The 21,321-nt window shown below is 45.4% G+C and overlaps 1 protein-coding gene across 1 annotated transcript; it reads left to right on the top strand.

The window, feature by feature from the left end:
- Positions 1-1,148: 1,148 nt before the first annotated feature.
- LOC147974907 (uncharacterized) lies at positions 1,149-2,804 on the top strand. The gene is made up of 7 exons (XM_087520194.1): positions 1,149-1,370; positions 1,451-1,648; positions 1,727-1,869; positions 1,913-2,048; positions 2,324-2,429; positions 2,505-2,568; positions 2,792-2,804. The coding sequence occupies exons 1-7, from the start codon at positions 1,149-1,151 to the stop codon at positions 2,802-2,804; spliced, it is 882 nt and encodes a 293-aa protein (XP_087376320.1).
- Positions 2,805-21,321: the final 18,517 nt, after the last annotated feature.

A 21,321-nucleotide genomic window follows, 5' to 3' on the forward strand; every position in this document is an offset into this window, starting at 1 on the left:
CACGGGAGGAAGTCTTCATCCTGTATCTTCATGGCCCATCAGTCTGGCCCATGTCCCATAGGTCGAATGCCCGAGGACCCCTTAGTCCCGGAGTCCCTCAGTAGCCCCAGAACCAAACTTCAATGACGATGTTTCCGGCGTGCTGATAGTCTTCGGCATTGCAAGGAGGGTTCTTGCTCCGAATACTTCAAAGCATCTGATCCGAAGAGTTATACTCAGTTTTCCATTTAATGTCGTACCCATCGGCTTCTGTGCCTCCATTGCTTCGGCTTCCACGTGTCGAGCGAACACGAAAGGTCAGAGTATTTTTGCACATAACACCCTAGCCATGTAAGAAAGGTGTATATTTAAGTGGACTGGATCTCAGATGCCATATCACACCAGGCGGAAAATCCTTAGAGCTTGCTAGGAGAAACCATTCCAACATGGCTAGCGTTCCCAGTTCTTCCTCCCGCCCCCATGGCTCCGAAAAAGGCGATTGGGAGAAATGTTCAGTATCCCATGACCAACTGAGTAAGCTTCAAATGTAGGGATTCCTTCCCCCCACGGATCTAGTCCCGGTGCGAGCGGGATTAACTTCTTTTACGGGCGAAGCCCTGGCGGAAAATTTTCCGAATCCTTTAGAAGGGGAGCGAGTGTGCTTCATTTCCTTTCTCTTGCGAGGTGTTGGATTTCCAATCCATCCTTTCCTCCAAGGTCTCCTGGAGTATTATGGACTCCAACTGCACAATCTCACGCCAGGCTCCATTCTGCATATGGCGGGCTACATTGCTCTTTGCGAGCTATTCCTGGGCTGCGAGGCTCATTTTGAGCTATGGAGCAAACTGTTTTGCCTCGTCCCTCACTCCCAAAAGGGATCTATATTCGAGGTGGGCGGCGCCGAGATATGGCGCATAGCCGGAACCGGATACCTATCCGACATGCCTAAGAAGGCGTCTGAAGAGTGGCCCTCGGAGTGGTTCTATATCGAAGATGTCGTTCTCTCGGACCAAATCCGGCAAGGCCTTCCTGAGTTTTCCAGCGCTCCACTGAAGAAGCACCACAGCTGGCGCCCTCGGAGCCTCGAGGAGGAATATAGTGCGAAGGTCAAGATGTTAATGGGCAGGATAAGGACACTTGCCCAGTCCGGATTATCAATAATCGAGGTAATGGCAATTTCCATAATGCGAGGTGTTCAGCCACTCCAATTCAAAGGGCTCCCCATGTGGCACTATAATGGGGAAGACGACGCCTCACGCTGCGGAGGGAAGAGTCCGGATGCCCCTACCGCCCAGGCCACAATATTGGCTGATCTGTATAAAGGGGAAAAAGAGGAGTTTACTCATCTCAAACACCGAGAGGGATTCTCTATGTACAATCCCCCTAGCTGGGTGAGTTTTAATCCCACCTCCTTACTCAATCCTTTCCCTAAGTCATGTTTAATTGACATCTACCCATCCATTCTTAATAGGAATGGTGGAAGGCTATCATGGAGATTTATAGTCCCGCTCCACAGCCGGAGGACCATAACCGGGACCTCGATCCCGGATTTGAAGAGGATCCAGACATATTTGTAGAACTCAAAGAGGGAGTCTTCTACCAGGCGAGCTATGACGGCACAGAAGTGCCCATCATGGTCGATTATCCTAGCCTCCTTCCTGCCTCACATGTAAGTAATCAGGAGACACCTCCTCTGAAAGAGCTTCCTCATTATGCCTCACCCACCGCACTGCCTCGTGCTCCAAAGGGGAGGCGCTCGGCGCGTCATGCCGCACTAGAGGCGTCTCATAGGAGAGCGGCTCCTACACCCGGTGGGTCTTCGAAGAGGAAGTCAAATGACAACACGGCCGAGCCTTCATCAAAGAGGTATGGCTTTAAATATGCCCTCTGGCAGTCACATCGAACCATGACATTGTCCGCTATGTTTTATCAGGAAGAGTGTTCGCTGGACTATGTCCAGGGATCCTGCCGATCGCGCCTCCACCAGTCAAGTTCCAGACCCTTCCTCTAGGGCGGGGGCTGACACGAAAGCAATGCCAGACTGTCCTCCTTCAGAGGATTCGGATAATGTATCCATCACGAACTCTGAAGTGGAGAGCGCCATGAATCATCGGCGCCGGAGGGCTGCTCTTCGCGACCCTGATTTTACTAGAGGCATTCAATGCCTTGAGCTCGGCTGATGCGTACATCCGAGCTGCTCGGGATGGGCTTGCCCGAGCCACTGACTAACATTTGAAAGATATGCGGGTAAGTATGCATTGTTTAGATCTGGTAATCATATACCAGTAGCCCCTGAGACTTGAAATATTTGAAACAACTGATTTAAGGATCATTGTATAATCAGGTACTCACAGAGAAGAACAACACGCTGTCTCGTGAGCTGGAAAAGTGCCGGACTCAGCTAGCTGTTGTTACTACCGAACTGGATAAGTCCAAGGAGGCACCGCCTGGTAATGTTCCCTTCCATCCAGAAAAAGTGTAATCATGTACCAGTAATGTGAATACTATTGCGCTTCCGATGACAGGATCAGCGGATCAACTGAAAGAGGAACTTAAAGTCGCGCAGGCGGGTAAACAAGAGGTCGAAAGGTGACATGCTGTAGGCGAACGTGTGCTGACACGAGTCAGGGATGATAAGAACAAGCTACATGATTCCAACACCCTACTGGGTGAAAATCTAAAAGATGTACGAGCCCAGCTAGCTGACGCCGTAAGGAAAATAGGAGGCTACGAGGCGGCATATTCAATATGCTTTTGAACTTGCCTCTGTGTAATTCAATGAGAAAATGAGCTGACTGATTTATGTCTGCAGGTATGGTGACTAGTCGTCTCGAAGAGGAAATGTCCGGATCTCAAGCCGATATGCTGCAAGAGCTGTCCCAAGTGCACGAGCGAGATCGGCAAGCAATGCGGAGTGTTGCCAAGGCTTTGTGGCCATCCGCCTCCCCTCCAAGAAGTATGGAGGAGCTTGTAAAGCTATTCCAAGGGGCTCGGCGGCGCTTTCTCTTATGGAAGATATCAGCCTGCCGAGAAGGTGCGGGCGAGGCTTGGGCCATGGTAAAAACACAGTACACCAAGCTTGATCCGAATCATATGGCCCGGGTTGGACCTCGGGGGTCAGATGGACAAGAAATTCCAGTTAGTTTGGTATATGACCAAGTAAAGATAGCCACCAAGTTTCCCAAGAGGATTGTAAGCTAGACAGCCTGTTGGACGGCATAGAGGAAGAAGTTTTTGAGTCCAACTGACTATGTACTTCAATTGACAAATTTGTCCCTAGCCGGATTGTAAAACAATTGTCATGGCAGACCTTTTCGCTTCGACCTCTGAACCCAAAGGTGCGGAGTGTTCTGAACACCGGATCGGCAGCATAGCCCGGGGTATGCGTGGAAACCAGGAGTAGGGGTCATAGTAGCTTGAACAGACAAGTTGTATCCGGCTAGCTATGTTATATTACTTGTTGATTGTAAGAAACACCTTCCAGGTAGAATAGTCCCATTAAGGTTTCCTTTCCCTGGGTGGACATGCGTTAGTATGCATGCCCGAACTGTGATTGAAAAATTACAGTATACGTAACATCTGGGGTTCACAGTATAATTTGGGTATAACGTCTTTAGTCCGCCAACTGAATATTCCCTTAAGAATGCTAGCTTTCAACTTCACCCAGTCTGAGGTACAAGTCCATATGACCCGACTGTAAGAATCGCAGAGGTGCTCCCTTTATGCCCTAGCCGAACAAACGAGAACGTAGGGCATAAGCACAGGAGCCAGGCAACCCAGCTTGGCAAAAACTTAAGTCATAACGGTGCATATAATGGCGAAGAAAAGGTACATATGAGGAAAAGACACATATGTGGTGAGCTTGATGCTTGGAAAATAATAATAATAAGCTTCTGTAAAAGAAGCCCCCAGGTATTATGAGTGTATACATTTAAGGATGTGCGCGTCATGGGTGTGCAGTTTGGCCACACAAGAGCTATCAAGCTGGAGAAAAAAATTAAAGAGAGAAAAAATGGAAACAAAGGGAGAAGAAGACGAACAAAGAGTACGACTCTAGGCGTAGAATCTTTGGAGTCTGGCGGCATTCCACGGGTTCGGCTCTAAGCGATTGTCTGGTGCATCACGCAGGTGGTATGCTCCTCTAGTGAGAACTTCATCTATGATGAAGGGACCCTACCACTTGGGCTTGAGTTTGTCCTTTTTATTCTCTGGAAAGCGTAGAATGAGTTCACCAACATTATAAGTCTTGGCCTGCACTTCTCTGCTTCGGTATCTGTGAGCATGTTGTTGATAGAATGCAGAACGGGCTTTTGCAAGGTCGCGCTCCTCCTCCAGGGCATCTAGACTGTCCTGCCGATCAAGCTCGGCCTCTCTTTCTTCGTACGTGCGCACTCGAGGTGAGTCATGAATGATGTCGCAGGGCAAAACGGCCTCTGCGTCGTACACCATGAAGAATGGTATGTATCCAGTAGTGCGATTGGGCGTGGTCCGCAGCCCCCAGAGTACAGAGTCGAGCTCCTCAACCCAGTGCTTGTCTGATTCTTTCAAAGACCATACTAGTCTAGGCTTAATGCCGCTCATGATAAGACCATTAGCTCGCTCCATTTGACCATTTGTTTGTGGGTGATAGATGGAGGCATAAAGCAGACCAGGTTTTCACTTCATCGGCTGTAAAATTGGAGCCGTTATCGGTGATGATGCTGTGTGGGACATGCTACGTCTTGAGCTGGCGTTGGTTTTCCCCGAAGAGGAAGGGGTGACACACCAGAGTAGCATAAGTATTTCCCTCAGTTTTTGAGAACCAAGGTATCAATCCAGTAGGAGGCCACGCTCAAGTCCGTCGTACCTGCACAAAGCGATAGCTACTCGTAACCAACACGATTAGGGGTTGTCAATCCCTTCACGGTCACTTACGAGAGTGAGATCTGATAGATATAATATTTTTGGTATTTTTGGTATAAAGATGCAAAGTAAAAAGTAAAGGAAAAGTAAAAAGAAAATCAAGATTGAAGTGATGGAGATTGATATGATGAGAATAGACCCGGGGGCCATAGGTTTCACTAGTGGCTTCTCTCAAGAGCATAAGTATTCTACGATGGGTGAACAAATTACTATTGAGCAATTGACAGAATTGAGCATAGTTATGAGAATATCTAGGCATGATCATGTATATAGGCATCACGTCCGTGACAAGTAGACCGAAACGATTCTGCATCTACTACTATTACTCCACTCATCAACCGCTGTCCAGCATGCATCTAGAGTATTAAGTTAAAAACAGAGTAACGCCTTAAGCAAGATGACATGATGTAGAGAGATAAATTAATGCAATATGAAATAAACCCCATCTTGTTATCCTCGATGGCAACGATACAATACGTGCCTTTCTGCCCCTTCTATCACTGGGTAAGGAAACCGCAAGATCGAACCCAAAGCTAAGCACTTCTCCCATGGCAAGAACTACCAATCTAGTTGGCCAAACCAAACGGATAATTCGAAGAGACTTGCAAAGATAACCAATCATACATAAAAGAATTCAGAGAAAATTCAAATATTATTCATAGATAGACTTGATCATAAACCCATAATTCATCGGTCTCAACAAACACACCGCAAAAAGTAGATTACATCGAATAGATCTCCAGAAGAGAGGGGAAGAACTTTGTATTGAGATTCAAAGAGAGAGAAGAAGCCATCTAGCTACTAACTATGGACCCGAAGGTCTGAGGTAAACTACTCACACTTCATCAGAGAGGCTATGATGATGTAGAAGCCCTCCGTGATGACGGCCCTCTTCCGACGGAGCTCCGGAACAGGCCCCAAGATGGGATCTTGTGGATACAGAAAGTTGCGGTGGTGGAATTAGGTTTTTGGCTCCTATTCTAATTGTTTGGGGGTATGTGTGTATATATAGGAGGAAGAAGTACGCCGGAGGGGCAACGAGGGGCCCACGAGGCAGGGGGCGCCCCCACCCTCGTGACTGCCTCTTTTGTTCCTTGGAGCAGGGTCCAAGTCTCCTGGATCACGTTCGGTGAGAAAATCACGTTCCCGAAGATTTTATTCCGTTTGGACTCCGTTTGATATTCCGTTTCTTCGAAACACTGAAATAGGCAAAAATAGCAATTCTGGGCTGGGCCCATGGTTAATAGCTTAGTCCCAAAAATAATATAAAAGTGGAAAATAAAGCCCAATATAGTCTAAAACAGTAGATAATATAGCATGGAGCAATCAAAAATTATAGATACGTTGGAGATGTATCAGGCATCCCCAAGCTTAATTCCCGCTCGTCCTCGAGTAGGTAAATGATAAAAAGAGAATTTTTGATGCCGAGTGCTACTTGGCATAATTTCAAGGCAAATCTTCTTAATTGTGGTATGAATATTCAGATTAGAAAGATTCAAGACAAAAGTTTATATTGACATAAAAATAATAATACTTCAAGCATACTAACAAAGCAATTATGTCTTCTCAAAATAACATGGCCAAAGAAAGTTATCCCTACAAAATCATATAGTCTGGCTATGCTCTATCTTCACCACACAAAGTATTTAAATCATGCACAACCCCGATGACAAGCCAAGCAATTGTTTCATACTCTAACTTTTTCAAAACTTTTTCAATCTTCACGCAATACATGAGCGTGAGCCATAGATATAGCACTATAGGTGGAATAGAATTGTGGTTGTGGAGAAGACAAAAAGGAGAAGATAGTCTCACATCAACTAGGTGTATCAATGGGCTATGGAGATGCCCATCAATAGATATCAATGTGAGTGAGTAGGGATTGCCATGCAACGGATGCACTAGAGCTATAAGTATATGGAAGCTCAAAAAGAAACTAAGTGGGTGTGCATCCAACTTGCTTGCTCATGAAGACCTAGGGCAATTTGAGGAAGCCCATCATTGGAATATACAAGCCAAGTTCTATAATGTAAAATTCCCACTAGTATATGAAAGTGATAACATGAGAGACTCTCTACTATGAAGATCATGGTGCTACTTTGAAGCACAAGTGTGGTAAGAGGATAGTAACATTGTCCCTTCTCTCTTTTTCTCTCATTTTTTTGTTTTTTTTTATTTGGGCCTTTTCTCTTTTTTTTTTATTTCATGGCCTCTTTTTATTTGGGCTTCTTTGGCCTATTTTATTTATTTTTCGTCCGGAGTCTCATCCCGACTTATGGGGGAATCATAGTCTCCATCATTCTTTCCTCACATGGGACAATGCTCTAATAATGATGATCATCACACTTTTATTTTTCTTACAACTCAACAATTACAACTCGATACTTAGAACGAAATATGACTCTATATGAATGCATCCGGCGGTGTACCGGGATATGCAGTATGACAATGATGGAGTGTGTCATGATGAACTAGATGGTGGAAAGTTGCATGGCAATATATCTCGGAATGGCTATGGAAATGCCATAATAGGTAGGTATGGTGGTGTTTTGAGGAAGGTATATGGTAGGTGTATGATACCGGCGAAAGGTGCGCGGTATTAGAGAGGCTAGCAAAGGTGGAAGAGTGAGAGTGCGTATGATCCATGGACTCAACATTAGTCATAAAGAACTCATATACTTATTGCAAAAATCTAGAAGTTATCAAAGCAAAGTATTACGCGCATGCTCCTAGGGGGATAGATTGGTAGGAAAAGACCATCGCTCGTCCCCGACCGCCACTCATAAGGAAGACAATCAATAAATAAATCATGCTCCGACTTCATCACATAACGGTTCACCATACATGCATGCTACGGGAATCACAAACTTTAACACAAGTATTCTTTAAATTCACAACTACTCAACTAGCATGACTTTAATATTATCACCTCCATATCTCAAAACAATTATCATGCTTCAATATTTTCTTAGTATTCAACACACTCAAAAGAAAGTTTCACAAATCTTGAATACCAAGCATATTATTATTAAGCAAATTACCATGCTATTAAGAGACTCTCAAAATAATTTAAGTGAAGCATGAGAGATCAATAGTTTCTTTAAAACAAATCCACCACCGTGCTATAAAAGATCTAAGTGAAGCACATAGAGCAAAATTATAACGCTCAAAAGATATAAGTGAAGCACATAGAGCAAAACTACTTAGCTCAAAAGATATAAGTGAAGCACATAGAGAAAAACTACTTAGCTCAAAAGATATAAGTGAAGCACATAGAGTATTCTATCAAATTTTAATTCATGTATGGATCTCTCAAAAGGTGTGTACAGCAAGGATGATTGTGGCATACTAAGACACAAATAATACAAGACGCTCCAAGCAAAACACATATCATGTTGGTGAATAAAAATATAGCTCCAAGTAAATTACCGATGGAAGTGGACGAAAGAGGGGATGCCTTCCGGGCCATCCCCAAGCTTTGACTTTTTGGTGTCCTTGGATTATCTTGGGGGTGCCATGGGCATCCCCAAGCTTAGGCTCTTGCCACTCCTCGTTCCATGATCCATCAAAATAATTCACCCAAAACATGAAAACTTCACAACACAAAACTCAAAATAGAAAACTCGTGAGCTCTGTTAGCGAAAGAAAACAAAATACCACTTCAAGGTACTGTAATGAACTCATTATTTATTTATATTGGTGTTAAACCTACTGTATTCCAACTTCTCTATGGATTATAAACTATTTTACTAACCATAGATTCATCAAAATAAGCAAACAACACACAAAAACAGAATCTGTCAAAAACATAACAGTCTGTAGTAATCTGTAGCTAGCGAAAGATATGGAACCCCAAAAATTCTAAAATAAATTGCTGGACGTGAGAAATTTATCTATTAATCATCTACATAAAGAATTAACTAAATAGCACTCTTCAAATAAAAATTACAGCAGTTCTCGTGAGCGCTAAAGTTTCTGTTTTTTACAGCAAATTCAACAAGACTTTCCCCAAGTCTTCCCAACGGTTCTACTTGGCACAAACACTAATTAAACACAAAAAACACAACCCAAACAGAGGCTAAATAATTTATTTATTACGAATCAGGAGCAAAAATCAAGGAATAAAAATAAAATTGGGTTGCCTCCCAACAAGCGCTATCGTTTAACGCCCCTAGCTAGGCATAAAAGCGAGGATAGATCTAGGTATTGCCATCTTTGGTAGGCAATCCATAAGTGGCTCTCATGATAGTTTCATATGGTAATTTTATTTTCTTTCTTGGAAAGTGTTCCGTGCCCTTTTTTAATGGAAATTGAAATCTAATATTCCCTTCCTTCATATCAATAATCGCACCAACCGTTCTAAGGAAAGGTCTACCAAGAATAATAGGGCAAGAAGGATTGCAATCTATGTCAAGAACAATGAAATCTACGGGCACATAATTCCTATTTTCAACAATAATAACATCACTAATCCTTCCCATAGGTTTCTTAATAGTGGAATCCGCAAGGTGCAAGTTTAGAGAGCAATCATCAAAATTACGGAAATCTAGCAAATCACACAAATCTTGGGAATAGTAGAGACACTAGCACCCAAATCACACAAAGCATAAAACTCATGATCTATAATTTTAATTTTAATAGTTTGTTCCCACTCATCATAGAGTTTTCTAGGGATAGAAATTTTCAACTCAAGTTTTTCTTCATAAGATTGCATCAAGGCATCAACAATATGTTCGGTAAAGGCTTTATTTTGACTATAAGGAAATACAATCAATTAAAGAGCAACTTTCATAATTAAATTCTTTGAAATCCAATATAGTGGGTTTAGCAACATCTAGATTTTTATTTCTTTCAATCCCACTTTCATTAATTTCATCATTAAGATCTAAATACTCCAAATTTTTAGAATGCCTTCTAGGTAAAGGAAGATCATATTCAGTTTCATCAAGATTCATATTGCAAAACAAAGATTTAATAGGGGACACATCAATAACTTTTAGATCTTCATCTTGATTTTCATAGGAATTGGAAGAACACGCTTTAATAAAGGCATCTTTGGAAGCACGCATCCTAGCGGTTCTTTCCTTGCACTCATCAATGGAAATTCTCATGGCTTTGAGAGACTCATTGATATCATGTTTAGGAGGAATAGATCTAAGCTTTAAGGAATCAATCTCAAGAGAAATTCTATCAACGTTCCTAACCAAATCATCAGCTTTAAGCAATTTCTCTTCAAGCAAAGCATTAAAATTCTTTTGTGAATTCATAAACTCTTTAACACTATTCTCAAATTCAAAGGGCATCTTATTATAATTTCCATAAGAGTTGTTGTAGGAATTCCCATAATTATTAGAAGGATTACTAGGATATGGCCTAGGGTTAAAATTCCCGCTATAAGCGTTGTTACCAAAATTATTCCTACCAACAAAATTCACATCCATAGATTCATTGTTATTCTCAATCAAAGTAGACAAAGTCATATCATTAGGATCAGAAGAAACACTCTTAGTAGCAAATAATTTCATAAGTTCATCCATCTTTCCACTCAAAACATTGATTTCTTCTATCGCATGCACTTTTTTATTAGAAGATCTTTCAGTATGCCATTGAGAATAATTAACCATAATATTATCTAGGAGTTTAGTAGCATCTCCTAAAGTGATTTCCATAAAAGTGCCTCCCGCTGCCGAATCTAAAAGATTTCTATAAGCAAAATTCAATCCGGCATAAAAAATTTGTATGATCATCCACAAATTCAAACCATGAGTAGGGCAATTATGTATCATTAATTTCATTCTCTCCCAAGCTTGTGCAACATGTTAATGATCAAATTGTATAAAGTTCATAATATCGTTTCTAAGAGAGATGATCTTAGCGGGAGGAAAATACTTAGAGATAAAAGCATCTTTGCACTTGTTCCATGAATCAATACTATTCTTAGGCAAAGACAAAAACCAAGCTTTAGCACGATCTCTAAGCGAAAAAGGAAATAGCTTCAATTTAACGAAATCATTATTGAAATATTTTTTATTTTGCATATCACATAAATAAACGAATCTATTCAGATGAGTAGCGGCATATTCACTAGGAAGGCCGGCAAATTGATCTTTCATATCAAGATTCAACAAAGCAGTATTAATTTCACAAGATTCAGCAACGGTAAGAGGAGCAATCGGAGTGCTAAGGAAATCATTATTATTGCTATTGGTGAAGTCACACAATTTGGTATTATCTTGAGCCATCGTGACAAACAAGCAATCTAACACACGAGCAAACAAAAAGGCAAGCGGGCAAAAAGAGGCAAATAGAGAGGGAGGATAGAGAGAGAGAGGGCGAATAAAATGGCAAGGGTGAATTGGGGGGGAGAGGAAAACGAGAGGCAAATGGCAAATAATGTAATGCGAGAGATAGGGATTGTGATGGGTACTTGGTATGTTGACTTTTTGCGTAGACTCCCCGGCAACGGCACCAGAAATCCTTCTTGCTACGTCTTGAGCTTACGTTGGTTTTCCCCGAAGAGGAAGGGATGATGCAGCAGAGTAGCGTAAGTATTTCCCTCAGCTTTTGAGAACCAAGGTATCAATCCAGTAGGAGGCCACGCTCAAGTCCCTCGTACCTGCACAAAGCGATAGCTACTCGCAACCAACGCGATTAGGGGTTGTCAATCCCTTCACGGTCACTTACAAGAGTGAGATCTGATAGATATAATATTTTTGGTATTTTTGGTATAAAGATGCAAAGTAAAAAGTAAAGGCAAAGTAAAAAAGCAAAGCAAGATTAAAGTGATGGAGATTGATATGATGAGAATAGACCCAGGGGCCATAGGTTTCACTAGTGGCTTCTCTCAAGAGCATAAGTATTCTACGGTGGGTGAACAAATTACTGTTGAGCAATTGACAGAATTGAGCATAGTTATGAGAATATCTAGGCATGATCATGTATATAGGCATCAAGTCCGTGAAAAGTAGACTGAAACGATGCTGCATCTACTACTATTACTCCACTCATCGACCGCTGTCCAGCATGCATCTAGAGTATTAAGTTAAAAACAGAGTAAGGCCTTAAGCAAGATGACATGATGTAGAGAGATAAATTCATGCAATATGAAATAAACCCCATCTTGTTGTCCTCGATGGCAACGATACAATACGTGCCTTGCTACCCCTTCTGTCACTGGGTAAGGACACCGCAAGATCAAACCCAAAGCTAAGCACTTCTCCCATGGCAAGAACTACCAATCTAGTTCGCCAAACCAAACGGATAATTCGAAGAGACTTGCAAAGATAACCAATCATACATAAAAGAATTCAGAGAAGATTCAAATATTATTCATAGATAGACTTGATCATAAACCCACAATTCATCGGTCTCAACAAACACACCGCAAAAAGAAGATTACATCGAATAGATCTCCACAAGAGAGGGGGAGAACTTTGTATTGAGATTCAAAGAGAGAGAAGAAGCCATCTAGCTACTAACTATGGACCCGAAGGTCTGAGGTAAACTACTCACACTTCATCGGAGAGGCTATGATGATGTAGAAGCCCTCTGTGATGACGGCTCTCTTCCGACGGAGCTCCGGAACAGGCCCCAAGATGGGATCTCGTGGATACAGAAAGTTGCGGTGGTGGAATTAGGTTTTTGGCTCCTATTTTGATCATTTGGGGGTATGTGTGTATATATAGGAGGAAGAAGTATGCCGAAGGAGCAACGAGGGGCCCACGAGGCAGGGGGTGCGCCCTAGGGGGGGCGCCCCCCACCCTCGTGACCGCCTCTTTTGTTCCTTGGAGCAGGGTCCAAGTCTCCTAGATCACGTTCGGTGAGAAAATAACGTTCCCGAAGATTTTGTTCCGTTTGGACTCCGTTTGATATTCCGTTTCTTCGAAACACTGAAATAGGAAAAAAAACAGTAATTCTAGGCTGGGCCTCCGGTTAATAGGTTAGTCCCAAAAATAATATAAAAGTGGAAAATAAAGCCCAATATAGTCCAAAACAGTAGATAATATAGCATGGAGCAATCAAAAATTATAAATACGTTGGAGACATATCAGGACACCATAACGGTGCACGACACCGGATATAAAGTCTATCACTAGTCCGGCTTCGGCTGTTTTAACTGGTTTGGCCTCTATCCACTTGGTGAATTTATCTACCATGACCAACAGATATTTTTTCTAATGGCTTCCTCCTTTAAGGGGTTCGACCATATCAAGCCCCCAGACCGCGAGAGGCCAAGTAATGGGGATTGTTTGTAGAGTGGTAGGCGGCATATGGCTTTGATTGGCGAAAAGCTGGCATCCACCACAACGTTGGACAAGGTCCTTTGCATCTGCTCGGGCCGTCGGCCAAAAGAAACCTGTACGGAAGGCTTTACTTATGAGGGCCTGAGCTGCGGCGTGGTGACCTTCGAGACCAGCATGGATTTCGGCCAAGAGCTGTCGTACCTCTTCTTCGGAGATACATCTTTGAAGGACTCCCGTAGCGCTTTTTTTGTAGAGCTCTCCGTCATGGACCTTGTAGGCTTTCGAGCGCCGAACAATGCAGCGAGCCTCATTCTGATCCTCAGGGAGCTCTTGCCTATTAAGGTAGGCCAAGAAGGGTTCGGTCCATGGGGCAAATACTGCCATTATTAGATGGGCCGATGGTGTTATTTCGGTGGTTGAGCCCCCGATGATATCGGTATTGTGTTCGGAATCTAGGGGTATAATCGGATCCGGACTGGTGTTGCTGCTCTCACCCTGCCACACCACGGATGGCCTGAAAAGCCTTTCCAGAAAGATGTTAGGCAGGTCACGCTTGGCGCCTATGTGAGCGAGAACATCCGCCGCTTGATTACTTTCCGAGCCACATGATGAAACTCGAGTCCCTTAAACCGAGCTGATATTTTAAGTATGGCGTTATGATAGGCCGCCATCTTTGGATCTTTGGCGTCGAAGTCTCCATTTATTTGGGATATTGCGAGATTTGAATCCCCGCGCACCTCCAGGTGTTGTATGCCCATGGAGGCAGCCATCCAAAGACCGTGCAATAAGGCCTCGTATTCGGCTGCATTGTTGGAGTATGTGTATAATATTTGGAGTACGTATCGGACTGTGTCTCCGGTGGGGGACGTTAAGACGACGACCGCTCCTAAGCTGGCCAGCATTTTAGAGCCATCGAAGTGCATGACCCAGTTGGAATATGTACCATACTCTTTAGGGAGTTCAGCCTCTATCCATTCGGCGACGAAGTCGGCCAATACTTGGGATTTAATGGCTCGGTGCGGTTTGTATGTTATATCGAATGGCAGGAGCTCAATGGCCCACTTGGCAATCCGGCCCGTAGCATCGCAGTTGTTTATTATGTCATTGAGTGGTACTTCAGAAGCCATCGTGATTGAGCACTCTTGGAAGTAGTGTCGCAACTTCCGGGATGCCATGAAGACCGCATATGATATATTTTGGTAATGAGGGTACCAGGATTTGCATGGCGTGAGGACAGTAGATACGTAGTATACCGGTTTCTGAACTGGGAATTTGTGTCCGGCCTCCTCTCGCTCAACGACAAGCACCGCGCTCAACACCTAGTGTGTTGCTGAGATGTATAATGACATTGGTTCGCCGATGTTCGGCGCGGCCAGGATTGGGTTGCTTGCTGAAAGAGCCTTTATTTCTTCTAGTCCGGCCGTTGCCGCATCCGTCCACTCAAAGTGGTCGGTGCGTCGAAGAAGGCGATAAAGTGGCAATGCTTTTTCTCCTATTCTAGAGATAAAGCGGCTTAAAGCTGCCACGCATCCGGCTAGTTTTTGGACCTGTTTAAGGTCTGTTGGTGTAGCCAATTGTGACAAAGCTCGGATTTTGGCTGGATTTGCCTCAATTCATCTATTGGAAACGATGAAGCCCCGCAGTTTTCCAGCGGGAACGCCGAAATACACTTTTCCGGATTGATCTTGATGTCATATGTCCGGAGTTTGTCGAATGTGAGACGTGGGTCGTCTATTAATGACTCGACGTGTTTAGTCTTGACGACGACGTTGTCCACATATGCTTCAACTGTATTGCCGATTTGTTTTTCCAAGCATGTTTGAATCATGCGTTGGTAGGTGGCGCCGGCGTTTTTAAGCCCAAAGGGCATAGTGTTGAAGCAGAAAGGCCCGTATGGGGTAATGAATGTCATTGCGGCTTGATCGGACTACTTCATTTTGATTTGATGGTATCGGGAGTATGCGTCGAGGAAACGCAGTGAGTCATGTCCGACATAGCGTCAATAATCTGATCAATGTGGGGGAGGGGGAAGGGTATCCTTAGGGCAAGCCTTATTGAGGTCATTGAAATCGATGCATAGGCGCCAGGATTTATCCTTCTTTGGCATCATCACCAGGTTTGCTAGCCAGTCCGGGTGTTTTATTTCTCTGATGAATCCGGCCTCGATTAACTTGGCTAGCTCCTCCCCCATAGCTTGTTGTCTGGGTTCGGAAAAGCGCCAGCAGATGAATCCGGCTTCAATATATTGAGGCCGTGTTTTGCCAACCTGCATGGGATTCCTGGCATATCAGAAGGTTGCCAGGCGAATATGTCCCAGTTTTTGCGTAGGAACGCTCGTAATGCGGCATCAACCGTTGGGTCTAGCTATGCCCTGATGGAAGCTGTCTTCTTGGGGTCCGTTGGGTGGACTTCAAATTTGACTATTTCATCTGCTGGTTTGAAGGAGGTGGATTTGGGCCGCTTATCCAGGATTACGTCGTCCCTATCCATCGTGGAGCGTAGTGCGGTTAACTCTTTGGCCGTGAGGGCCTCGGACAGTGCCTCGAGGGCTAGGGACGTGGTTTTGTTTTCGGCGCGGACGGCTATGTCCGGATCACTGGTGAGAGTGATAATACCATTGGGCCCGGGCATTTTGAGCTTCATGTACCCGTAATGAGGTATAGCTTGAAAGCGTGTGAATGCATCTCGCCCCAACAGGGCGTGATATCCACTGTTGAAAGGGGCCACTTGGAAGGTTATCTCTTCAGACCGATAGTTCTCTGGCATGCCGAACACTATGTCGAGTGTAATTTTCCCGTGCATCGCTGAGGGAGTCCTGGACTAAGGGGTCCTCGGGCGTCCAACCTATTAGCCATGGGACGGATTGATGGGATGTGAAGATACGAAGACCGAAGACTGTACCCGTGTCCAGATGGGACTCTCCTTGGCATGGAAGGCAAGCTTGGCAACCGTATATGTAGATTCCTTTCTTTGTAACCGACCTTGTGTAACCCTAGACCCTCCCGGTGCTTATATAAACTAGGGGACTTAGTCCGGAGGGAGAGATTCATAACCATAGTCATACAAGCTAGACCTCTAGGGTTTAGCCATTACGATCTCGAGGTAGATCAACTCTTGTAATACTCGTATTCATCAATATCAATCAAGCAGGACGTAGGGTATTACCTCCATAGAGAGGGCCCGAACCTGGGTAAACATCATGTCCCTTGTCTCCTGTTACCATCGACCTTAGACGCACAGTTCGGGACCCCCTACCCGAGATCCGCCGATTTTGACACCGACATTGGTGCTTTCATTGAGAGTTCCACTATGCCGTAGACGTAAGGTTCGATGGCCCCTTCAATCATCGATAGTGACGCTGTCCAAGGAGAAACTTTCCTCCTCGCACAGATCTTCGTGTTCGGCGGCTTCGCACTACGGGCCAACTCGCTTGGCCATCTGGAGCAGATCAAAAGCTACGCCCCTGGCCATCAGGTCAGATTTGGGAATTTGAACTATGTTGCGGACATCCGTGGAGATTTGATCTTCGCTGGATTCGAGACCATAGCGACCGCTCCTGGTCACCTTGACGAACATGACCTAAATCTGTCGTTAGACCGCATCCAGGAGATAGCTCCTGTGACCACTCCGGCCATAGATCCAGAGCACACTACAACATCCGAGGATTGGAAGCTCAACCCCACCATGGAGGCCATAGATTCCCTAGCATTGGAGCCACACATAGACTTGATCTCACACGATACCCGTGTCACCGGAACTCCAAGCTCTTCTCTGGGTATAAGCTCCGAACCATGCGAGTCTGTGGATGCCGAACTTGATCGTTTATCGATCTTCGAGTTCAGCGCCGCAGACATCTTCCGGCACTCGCGTTTGGGCGACATGCTAAACTCATTAAAAAAACATGTCCTTGATGGAGGACTCATAGCCGAACTATATCTGGCCCGAACTAGGGGCTGATGTTGGAGAATTTTGCTTCCCACCCGCCACCCACTTCATAGCCATGGTCGAGGATTTGACCGACACACTTGATTACGACTCCGAGGACATCGACGGTATGGACCACGATGCCGGAGAAGAAGAGGCCCAGAACCCGCCGTTCACCAGACGCTGGACGGCCACTTCCTCGTATGATGTATACATGGTGGATGCACCAAAGGAGAACAGCGGCGATGACAAGTAAGATCCAGCTGAGGATAAACCTTTCGAAATACAATCCAAGCACCGGCGTCAGCGGCGCCGCTCTAAGTCACGCCGCAGCAAAGACAGCAACACCGGCACAGGAGAAGATAACACTCCAGAAGGTGCCAAAGACAACAAAGACCCCGTTGAAACAGCTAATGAACAAGATGAACGAGAAGATGGGCAGGCTAGCCCTGGTAAGCAGGCCACGCACGAAGACTCAGAGGACGGAAGTTATCTTCCGCTCTCCGAGGATGAGGTGAGCCTCGGCACCGACGATTTCCTCATGCCCGAGGAACCTCTTGAGCAGGAGTGCTTCAAGCGCTAGCTAATCGCCACTGCAAGGAGCCTGAAAAAGAAGCAGCAGCAGCTTCAAGCTGACCAAGATCTGCTCAATGATAAATGGACCAATGTCCTAGCAGCCGAAGAATATGGCCTCAAGCGCCCAACCAAAAGCTACCCAAAGCGCAAATTGCTACCACAGTTTGACGAGGAGGCGCTGGAATACATACCTCCATCACACAATGCGCCTGACCGACCACCACGTGGTCGGGACAAAATGGCAGCTCACGCCGAACACCAGCCAGCCCCGCCTCATCGCATAGGTAGAGGTAAATTAGCCCACGGTCATACATATGACCTTCGGCAAAACCTGAACAATAAAGCAGGACATACCAGATCGCGACAACGGATCGCGAGGACATGCCCCGACACGTGACAACGGCCACCTATTCGGACGCGACAAATTTAGTCATGCGCGGGCTGAAAAACACAGACGGACTCCATCAGAGCCACGTCGTGATATGACCCGATATAGAGGCGCCGCACACCCTCATTGCTTCACTGATGAGGTCCTGGATCATGAATTCCCAGAAGGGTTCAAACCCATGAATATAGAATCATACGATGGAACCACGGACCCCGCGGTGTGGATCAAAGACTTCATTCTCCACATTCATATGGCCCGCGGCGATGACCTCCACACCATCAAATACCTCCCTTTAAAACTCAAGGGGCCAGCTCGACACTGGCTCAACAGTCTGCCTGCAAATTCTATTGGCAGCTGGGAGGACTTGGAAGAGGCATTCCTCGATAACTTCCAAGGTACATATGTTCGACCTCCGGACGTTGATGACTTAAGCCATATAGTTCAACAGCCTGGAGAGTTCTCCAGGAAATTCTAGACCAGGTTCTTAACTAAAAAGAACCAAATCATCGATTGTCCGGATGCCAAAGCCCTAGCAGCCTTCAAACACATCATCTGCAATGAATGGCTCGCTCGCCACCTTGGCCAAGAAAAGCAAAAATCCATGGTAGCCCTCACGGCACTCATGACCCGCTTTTGTTCGGGCGAGGACAATTGGTTGGCCCGTAGCAAAAACAATGCAAGCGACACCGGCACCCCTGAAGCCAAAACTAGCAAAGACAAGTCTCGACGCAATAGATACAAGCATCGAAACAATAGTGATAACATCGAGGACACGACAGTCAATGCCGGATTCAGGGGCTCTAAGTCCGGTCAGCGGAAGAAGCCGTTCCAAAAGAACAATTCAGGCCCATCCATCTTGGACCGCATACTTGATCGTCCATGCCAGATTCATGGCACCCCAGACAAACCACCCAATCATACAAATAGAGATTGCTGGGTTTTTAAACAGGCCGACAAATTAAACACCGAGAACAGGGAAAAGGGATCGCAAAGCAAGGACGATGACGAAGAGCCCCAGCAACCGAACACAGGGGGGCAGAAGAAGTCCCCCCCCAGGTCAAAACGGTGAACATGATATACACTACCCACATCCCCAAGAGGGAGCACAAGCGTGCGCTCAGGGACGTCTACGCAATAGAGCCAGTTGCCCCAAAATTTAATCCATGGTCATCATGCCCGATCACTATTGACTGCCGGGATCATCCAACCAGTATCCGTCACGGTGGCTCAGCCGCACTAGTCCTAGACCCAATAATTGATGGGTTCCACCTGACCCGCGTCCTTATGGACGGAGGTAGCAGCCTTAATCTGCTCTATCAGGATACAGCGTGAAAAATGGGCATTAACCCATCTCGGATCAACCCCACAAGGACTACCTTCAAAGGAGTCATACCAGGTGTAGAGGCCCGCTGTATGGGCTGAATCACACTAGAGGTTGTCTTCGGATCTCCGGACAACTTCTGAAGCGAGGAGTTAATCTTCGATATCGCCGCCTTCCGCAGCGGCTATCACGCACTGCTCGAATGAACTACGTTCGCTCAATTCAAGGTAGTACCACACTATGCTTATCTCAAGCTCAAGATGCCCGGTCCACGCGGCGTCATAACAGTCAATAGAAATACGGAACGCTCCCTTCGTACAGAAGAGCACATAGCTGCCTTAGCAGCAGAAGTACAGAGCGGCCTTCTCAAGTAGAACCTTAATTCGGCTACCGAGCCCACGAACACCATTAAGAGGGTCCGAACTACTCTGCAGCAGAAGAGCTCGGCTCGTCATGAGCTCGACTAGCAATCCGGCCTCCGTCTCAGTCCCGATAAAGTGGTGGCATTCATGCTGCGCGTGCATAACCACGCACTCAAAATCCCAAGGGCATCGACGGGGGCATAACTAGCTTGTGGTCCATAGTACGGCTCAACCGACATTGGATACACATATACTTTCACTTTTTACTTGTTTCCTTTTCAGGTCTCAATCCCACAGGCACCATCTGGTGGTCTGGTCATCGGTCCTCTTGAAGGATAAACACACCAAGACGACGAGAAACGCAGACATATGGGGGACTTTTTAGGTGATTCTGTTAATGATAACTCTACCTGTTTTTCAGGACCCACATGCAGGTCTCCCTTGGTTTTGGCATGTCAAATAGCCTGTTGCTTATCTCACTACCTGTATCGATGTGCCTTGACATACTAGTTAAATTAGAATGAGAACAGTTTGTGGCTGGAGCTTTAGGACCCCAGCCTTTTACCTTTGTACCTTTTCTGTTTTCTTTCTCTTTTTCAGCTTCCCTGTGGATCACCCTATCAGGTAGCACCCATACACTTTGGTACGCTTGATGTTTGCCAGGGGCTTCATAGCACCCCACATTACGGCAACAAATGTCCGAACACTTTTTATAAGTATAAGTTCGGCACCCCGAATTTAGCATTATATGCACTGGCTCAGAATCATGTCTTTGGTCAATAGTTGGGTTGCCCGGCTCCTGTGCTTGCTACCTTACGGTCCGCTATATCGGCTAAGGTAGTAAAGGGAGAACTACTGCAATTGTGCCTTGGTTTATCTCAAGGAGCACCTTAGTAGAGAAAGCCGAAAACTGACTGTCATGATGCGGCAAGAGCAGGCCAGCTGTTCGGTGGTTGCAAATCGTTGGAGATTTGTTCCACATTACCCGAAGGATTGGTACTTCCCGATCAGACGCTTATAGCACTCTAGTTCGAATACTAGGGGTTGTGCCCATGTTTTTATTGTCGCACTCCTATGGCTAAGTGAGGGCATTACAGCCGCATAGTCTGGTTGCCTGGTTCGTTGCGCTAAACAACTCCTTCAAGGACCATCTAATTGGATCAAGATTGTTTAGATTCCATCCCGAACACCCCCGTACTATCTACGTTGGGGCAGAAGCCGACGACTGGTTAACCCTCGGATTTCATACAACACGGCCGCACAGGAAATAAAAATTTAAAAACATAACAAGCATTATATTGCATAAACACTCAGTTTCATCATACAAGGAAGAGGAAGCTCGAATACATCCATTCAAAGATAGTGTCTTTCACACAGTGATCCGCAACAATGTGACATCCCTCCAGGACACCATCAAAATACAACTCGGGTCGACGGTGCTCCTTGTCCTCAGGCGGCCCTTCGGTCATTAGCTTCTTGGCATCCATCTTCACCCTATGCGTTTTGACGCGAGCAAAGGCCATCCGTGCACCCTCGATACAGCCCGACCGCTTTATAACCACAAGCCGGGGGCAGGCATGAACAAGCCGCTTCACCAGTCCGAAGTAGCTGCTGGGCATGGGCTCG

The sequence above is a fragment of the Triticum urartu genome, chromosome 4A, assembly GCF_056163025.1.
Source record: "Triticum urartu cultivar PI428250 chromosome 4A, HENAU_Tu73, whole genome shotgun sequence".
Lineage (NCBI taxonomy): Eukaryota > Viridiplantae > Streptophyta > Magnoliopsida > Poales > Poaceae > Triticum > Triticum urartu.

Bases quoted from the DNA above. Each gene is read 5' to 3' on its own strand.
- LOC147974907 (XM_087520194.1), top strand. From the start codon at position 1,149: ATGGCAATTTCCATAATGCGAGGTGTTCAGCCACTCCAATTCAAAGGG. The intron at 1,371-1,450 runs GTGAGTTTTAAT...CATTCTTAATAG, and splicing joins TGTACAATCCCCCTAGCTGG to GAATGGTGGAAGGCTATCAT. The intron at 1,649-1,726 runs GTAAGTAATCAG...CGTGCTCCAAAG, and splicing joins GCCTCCTTCCTGCCTCACAT to GGGAGGCGCTCGGCGCGTCA.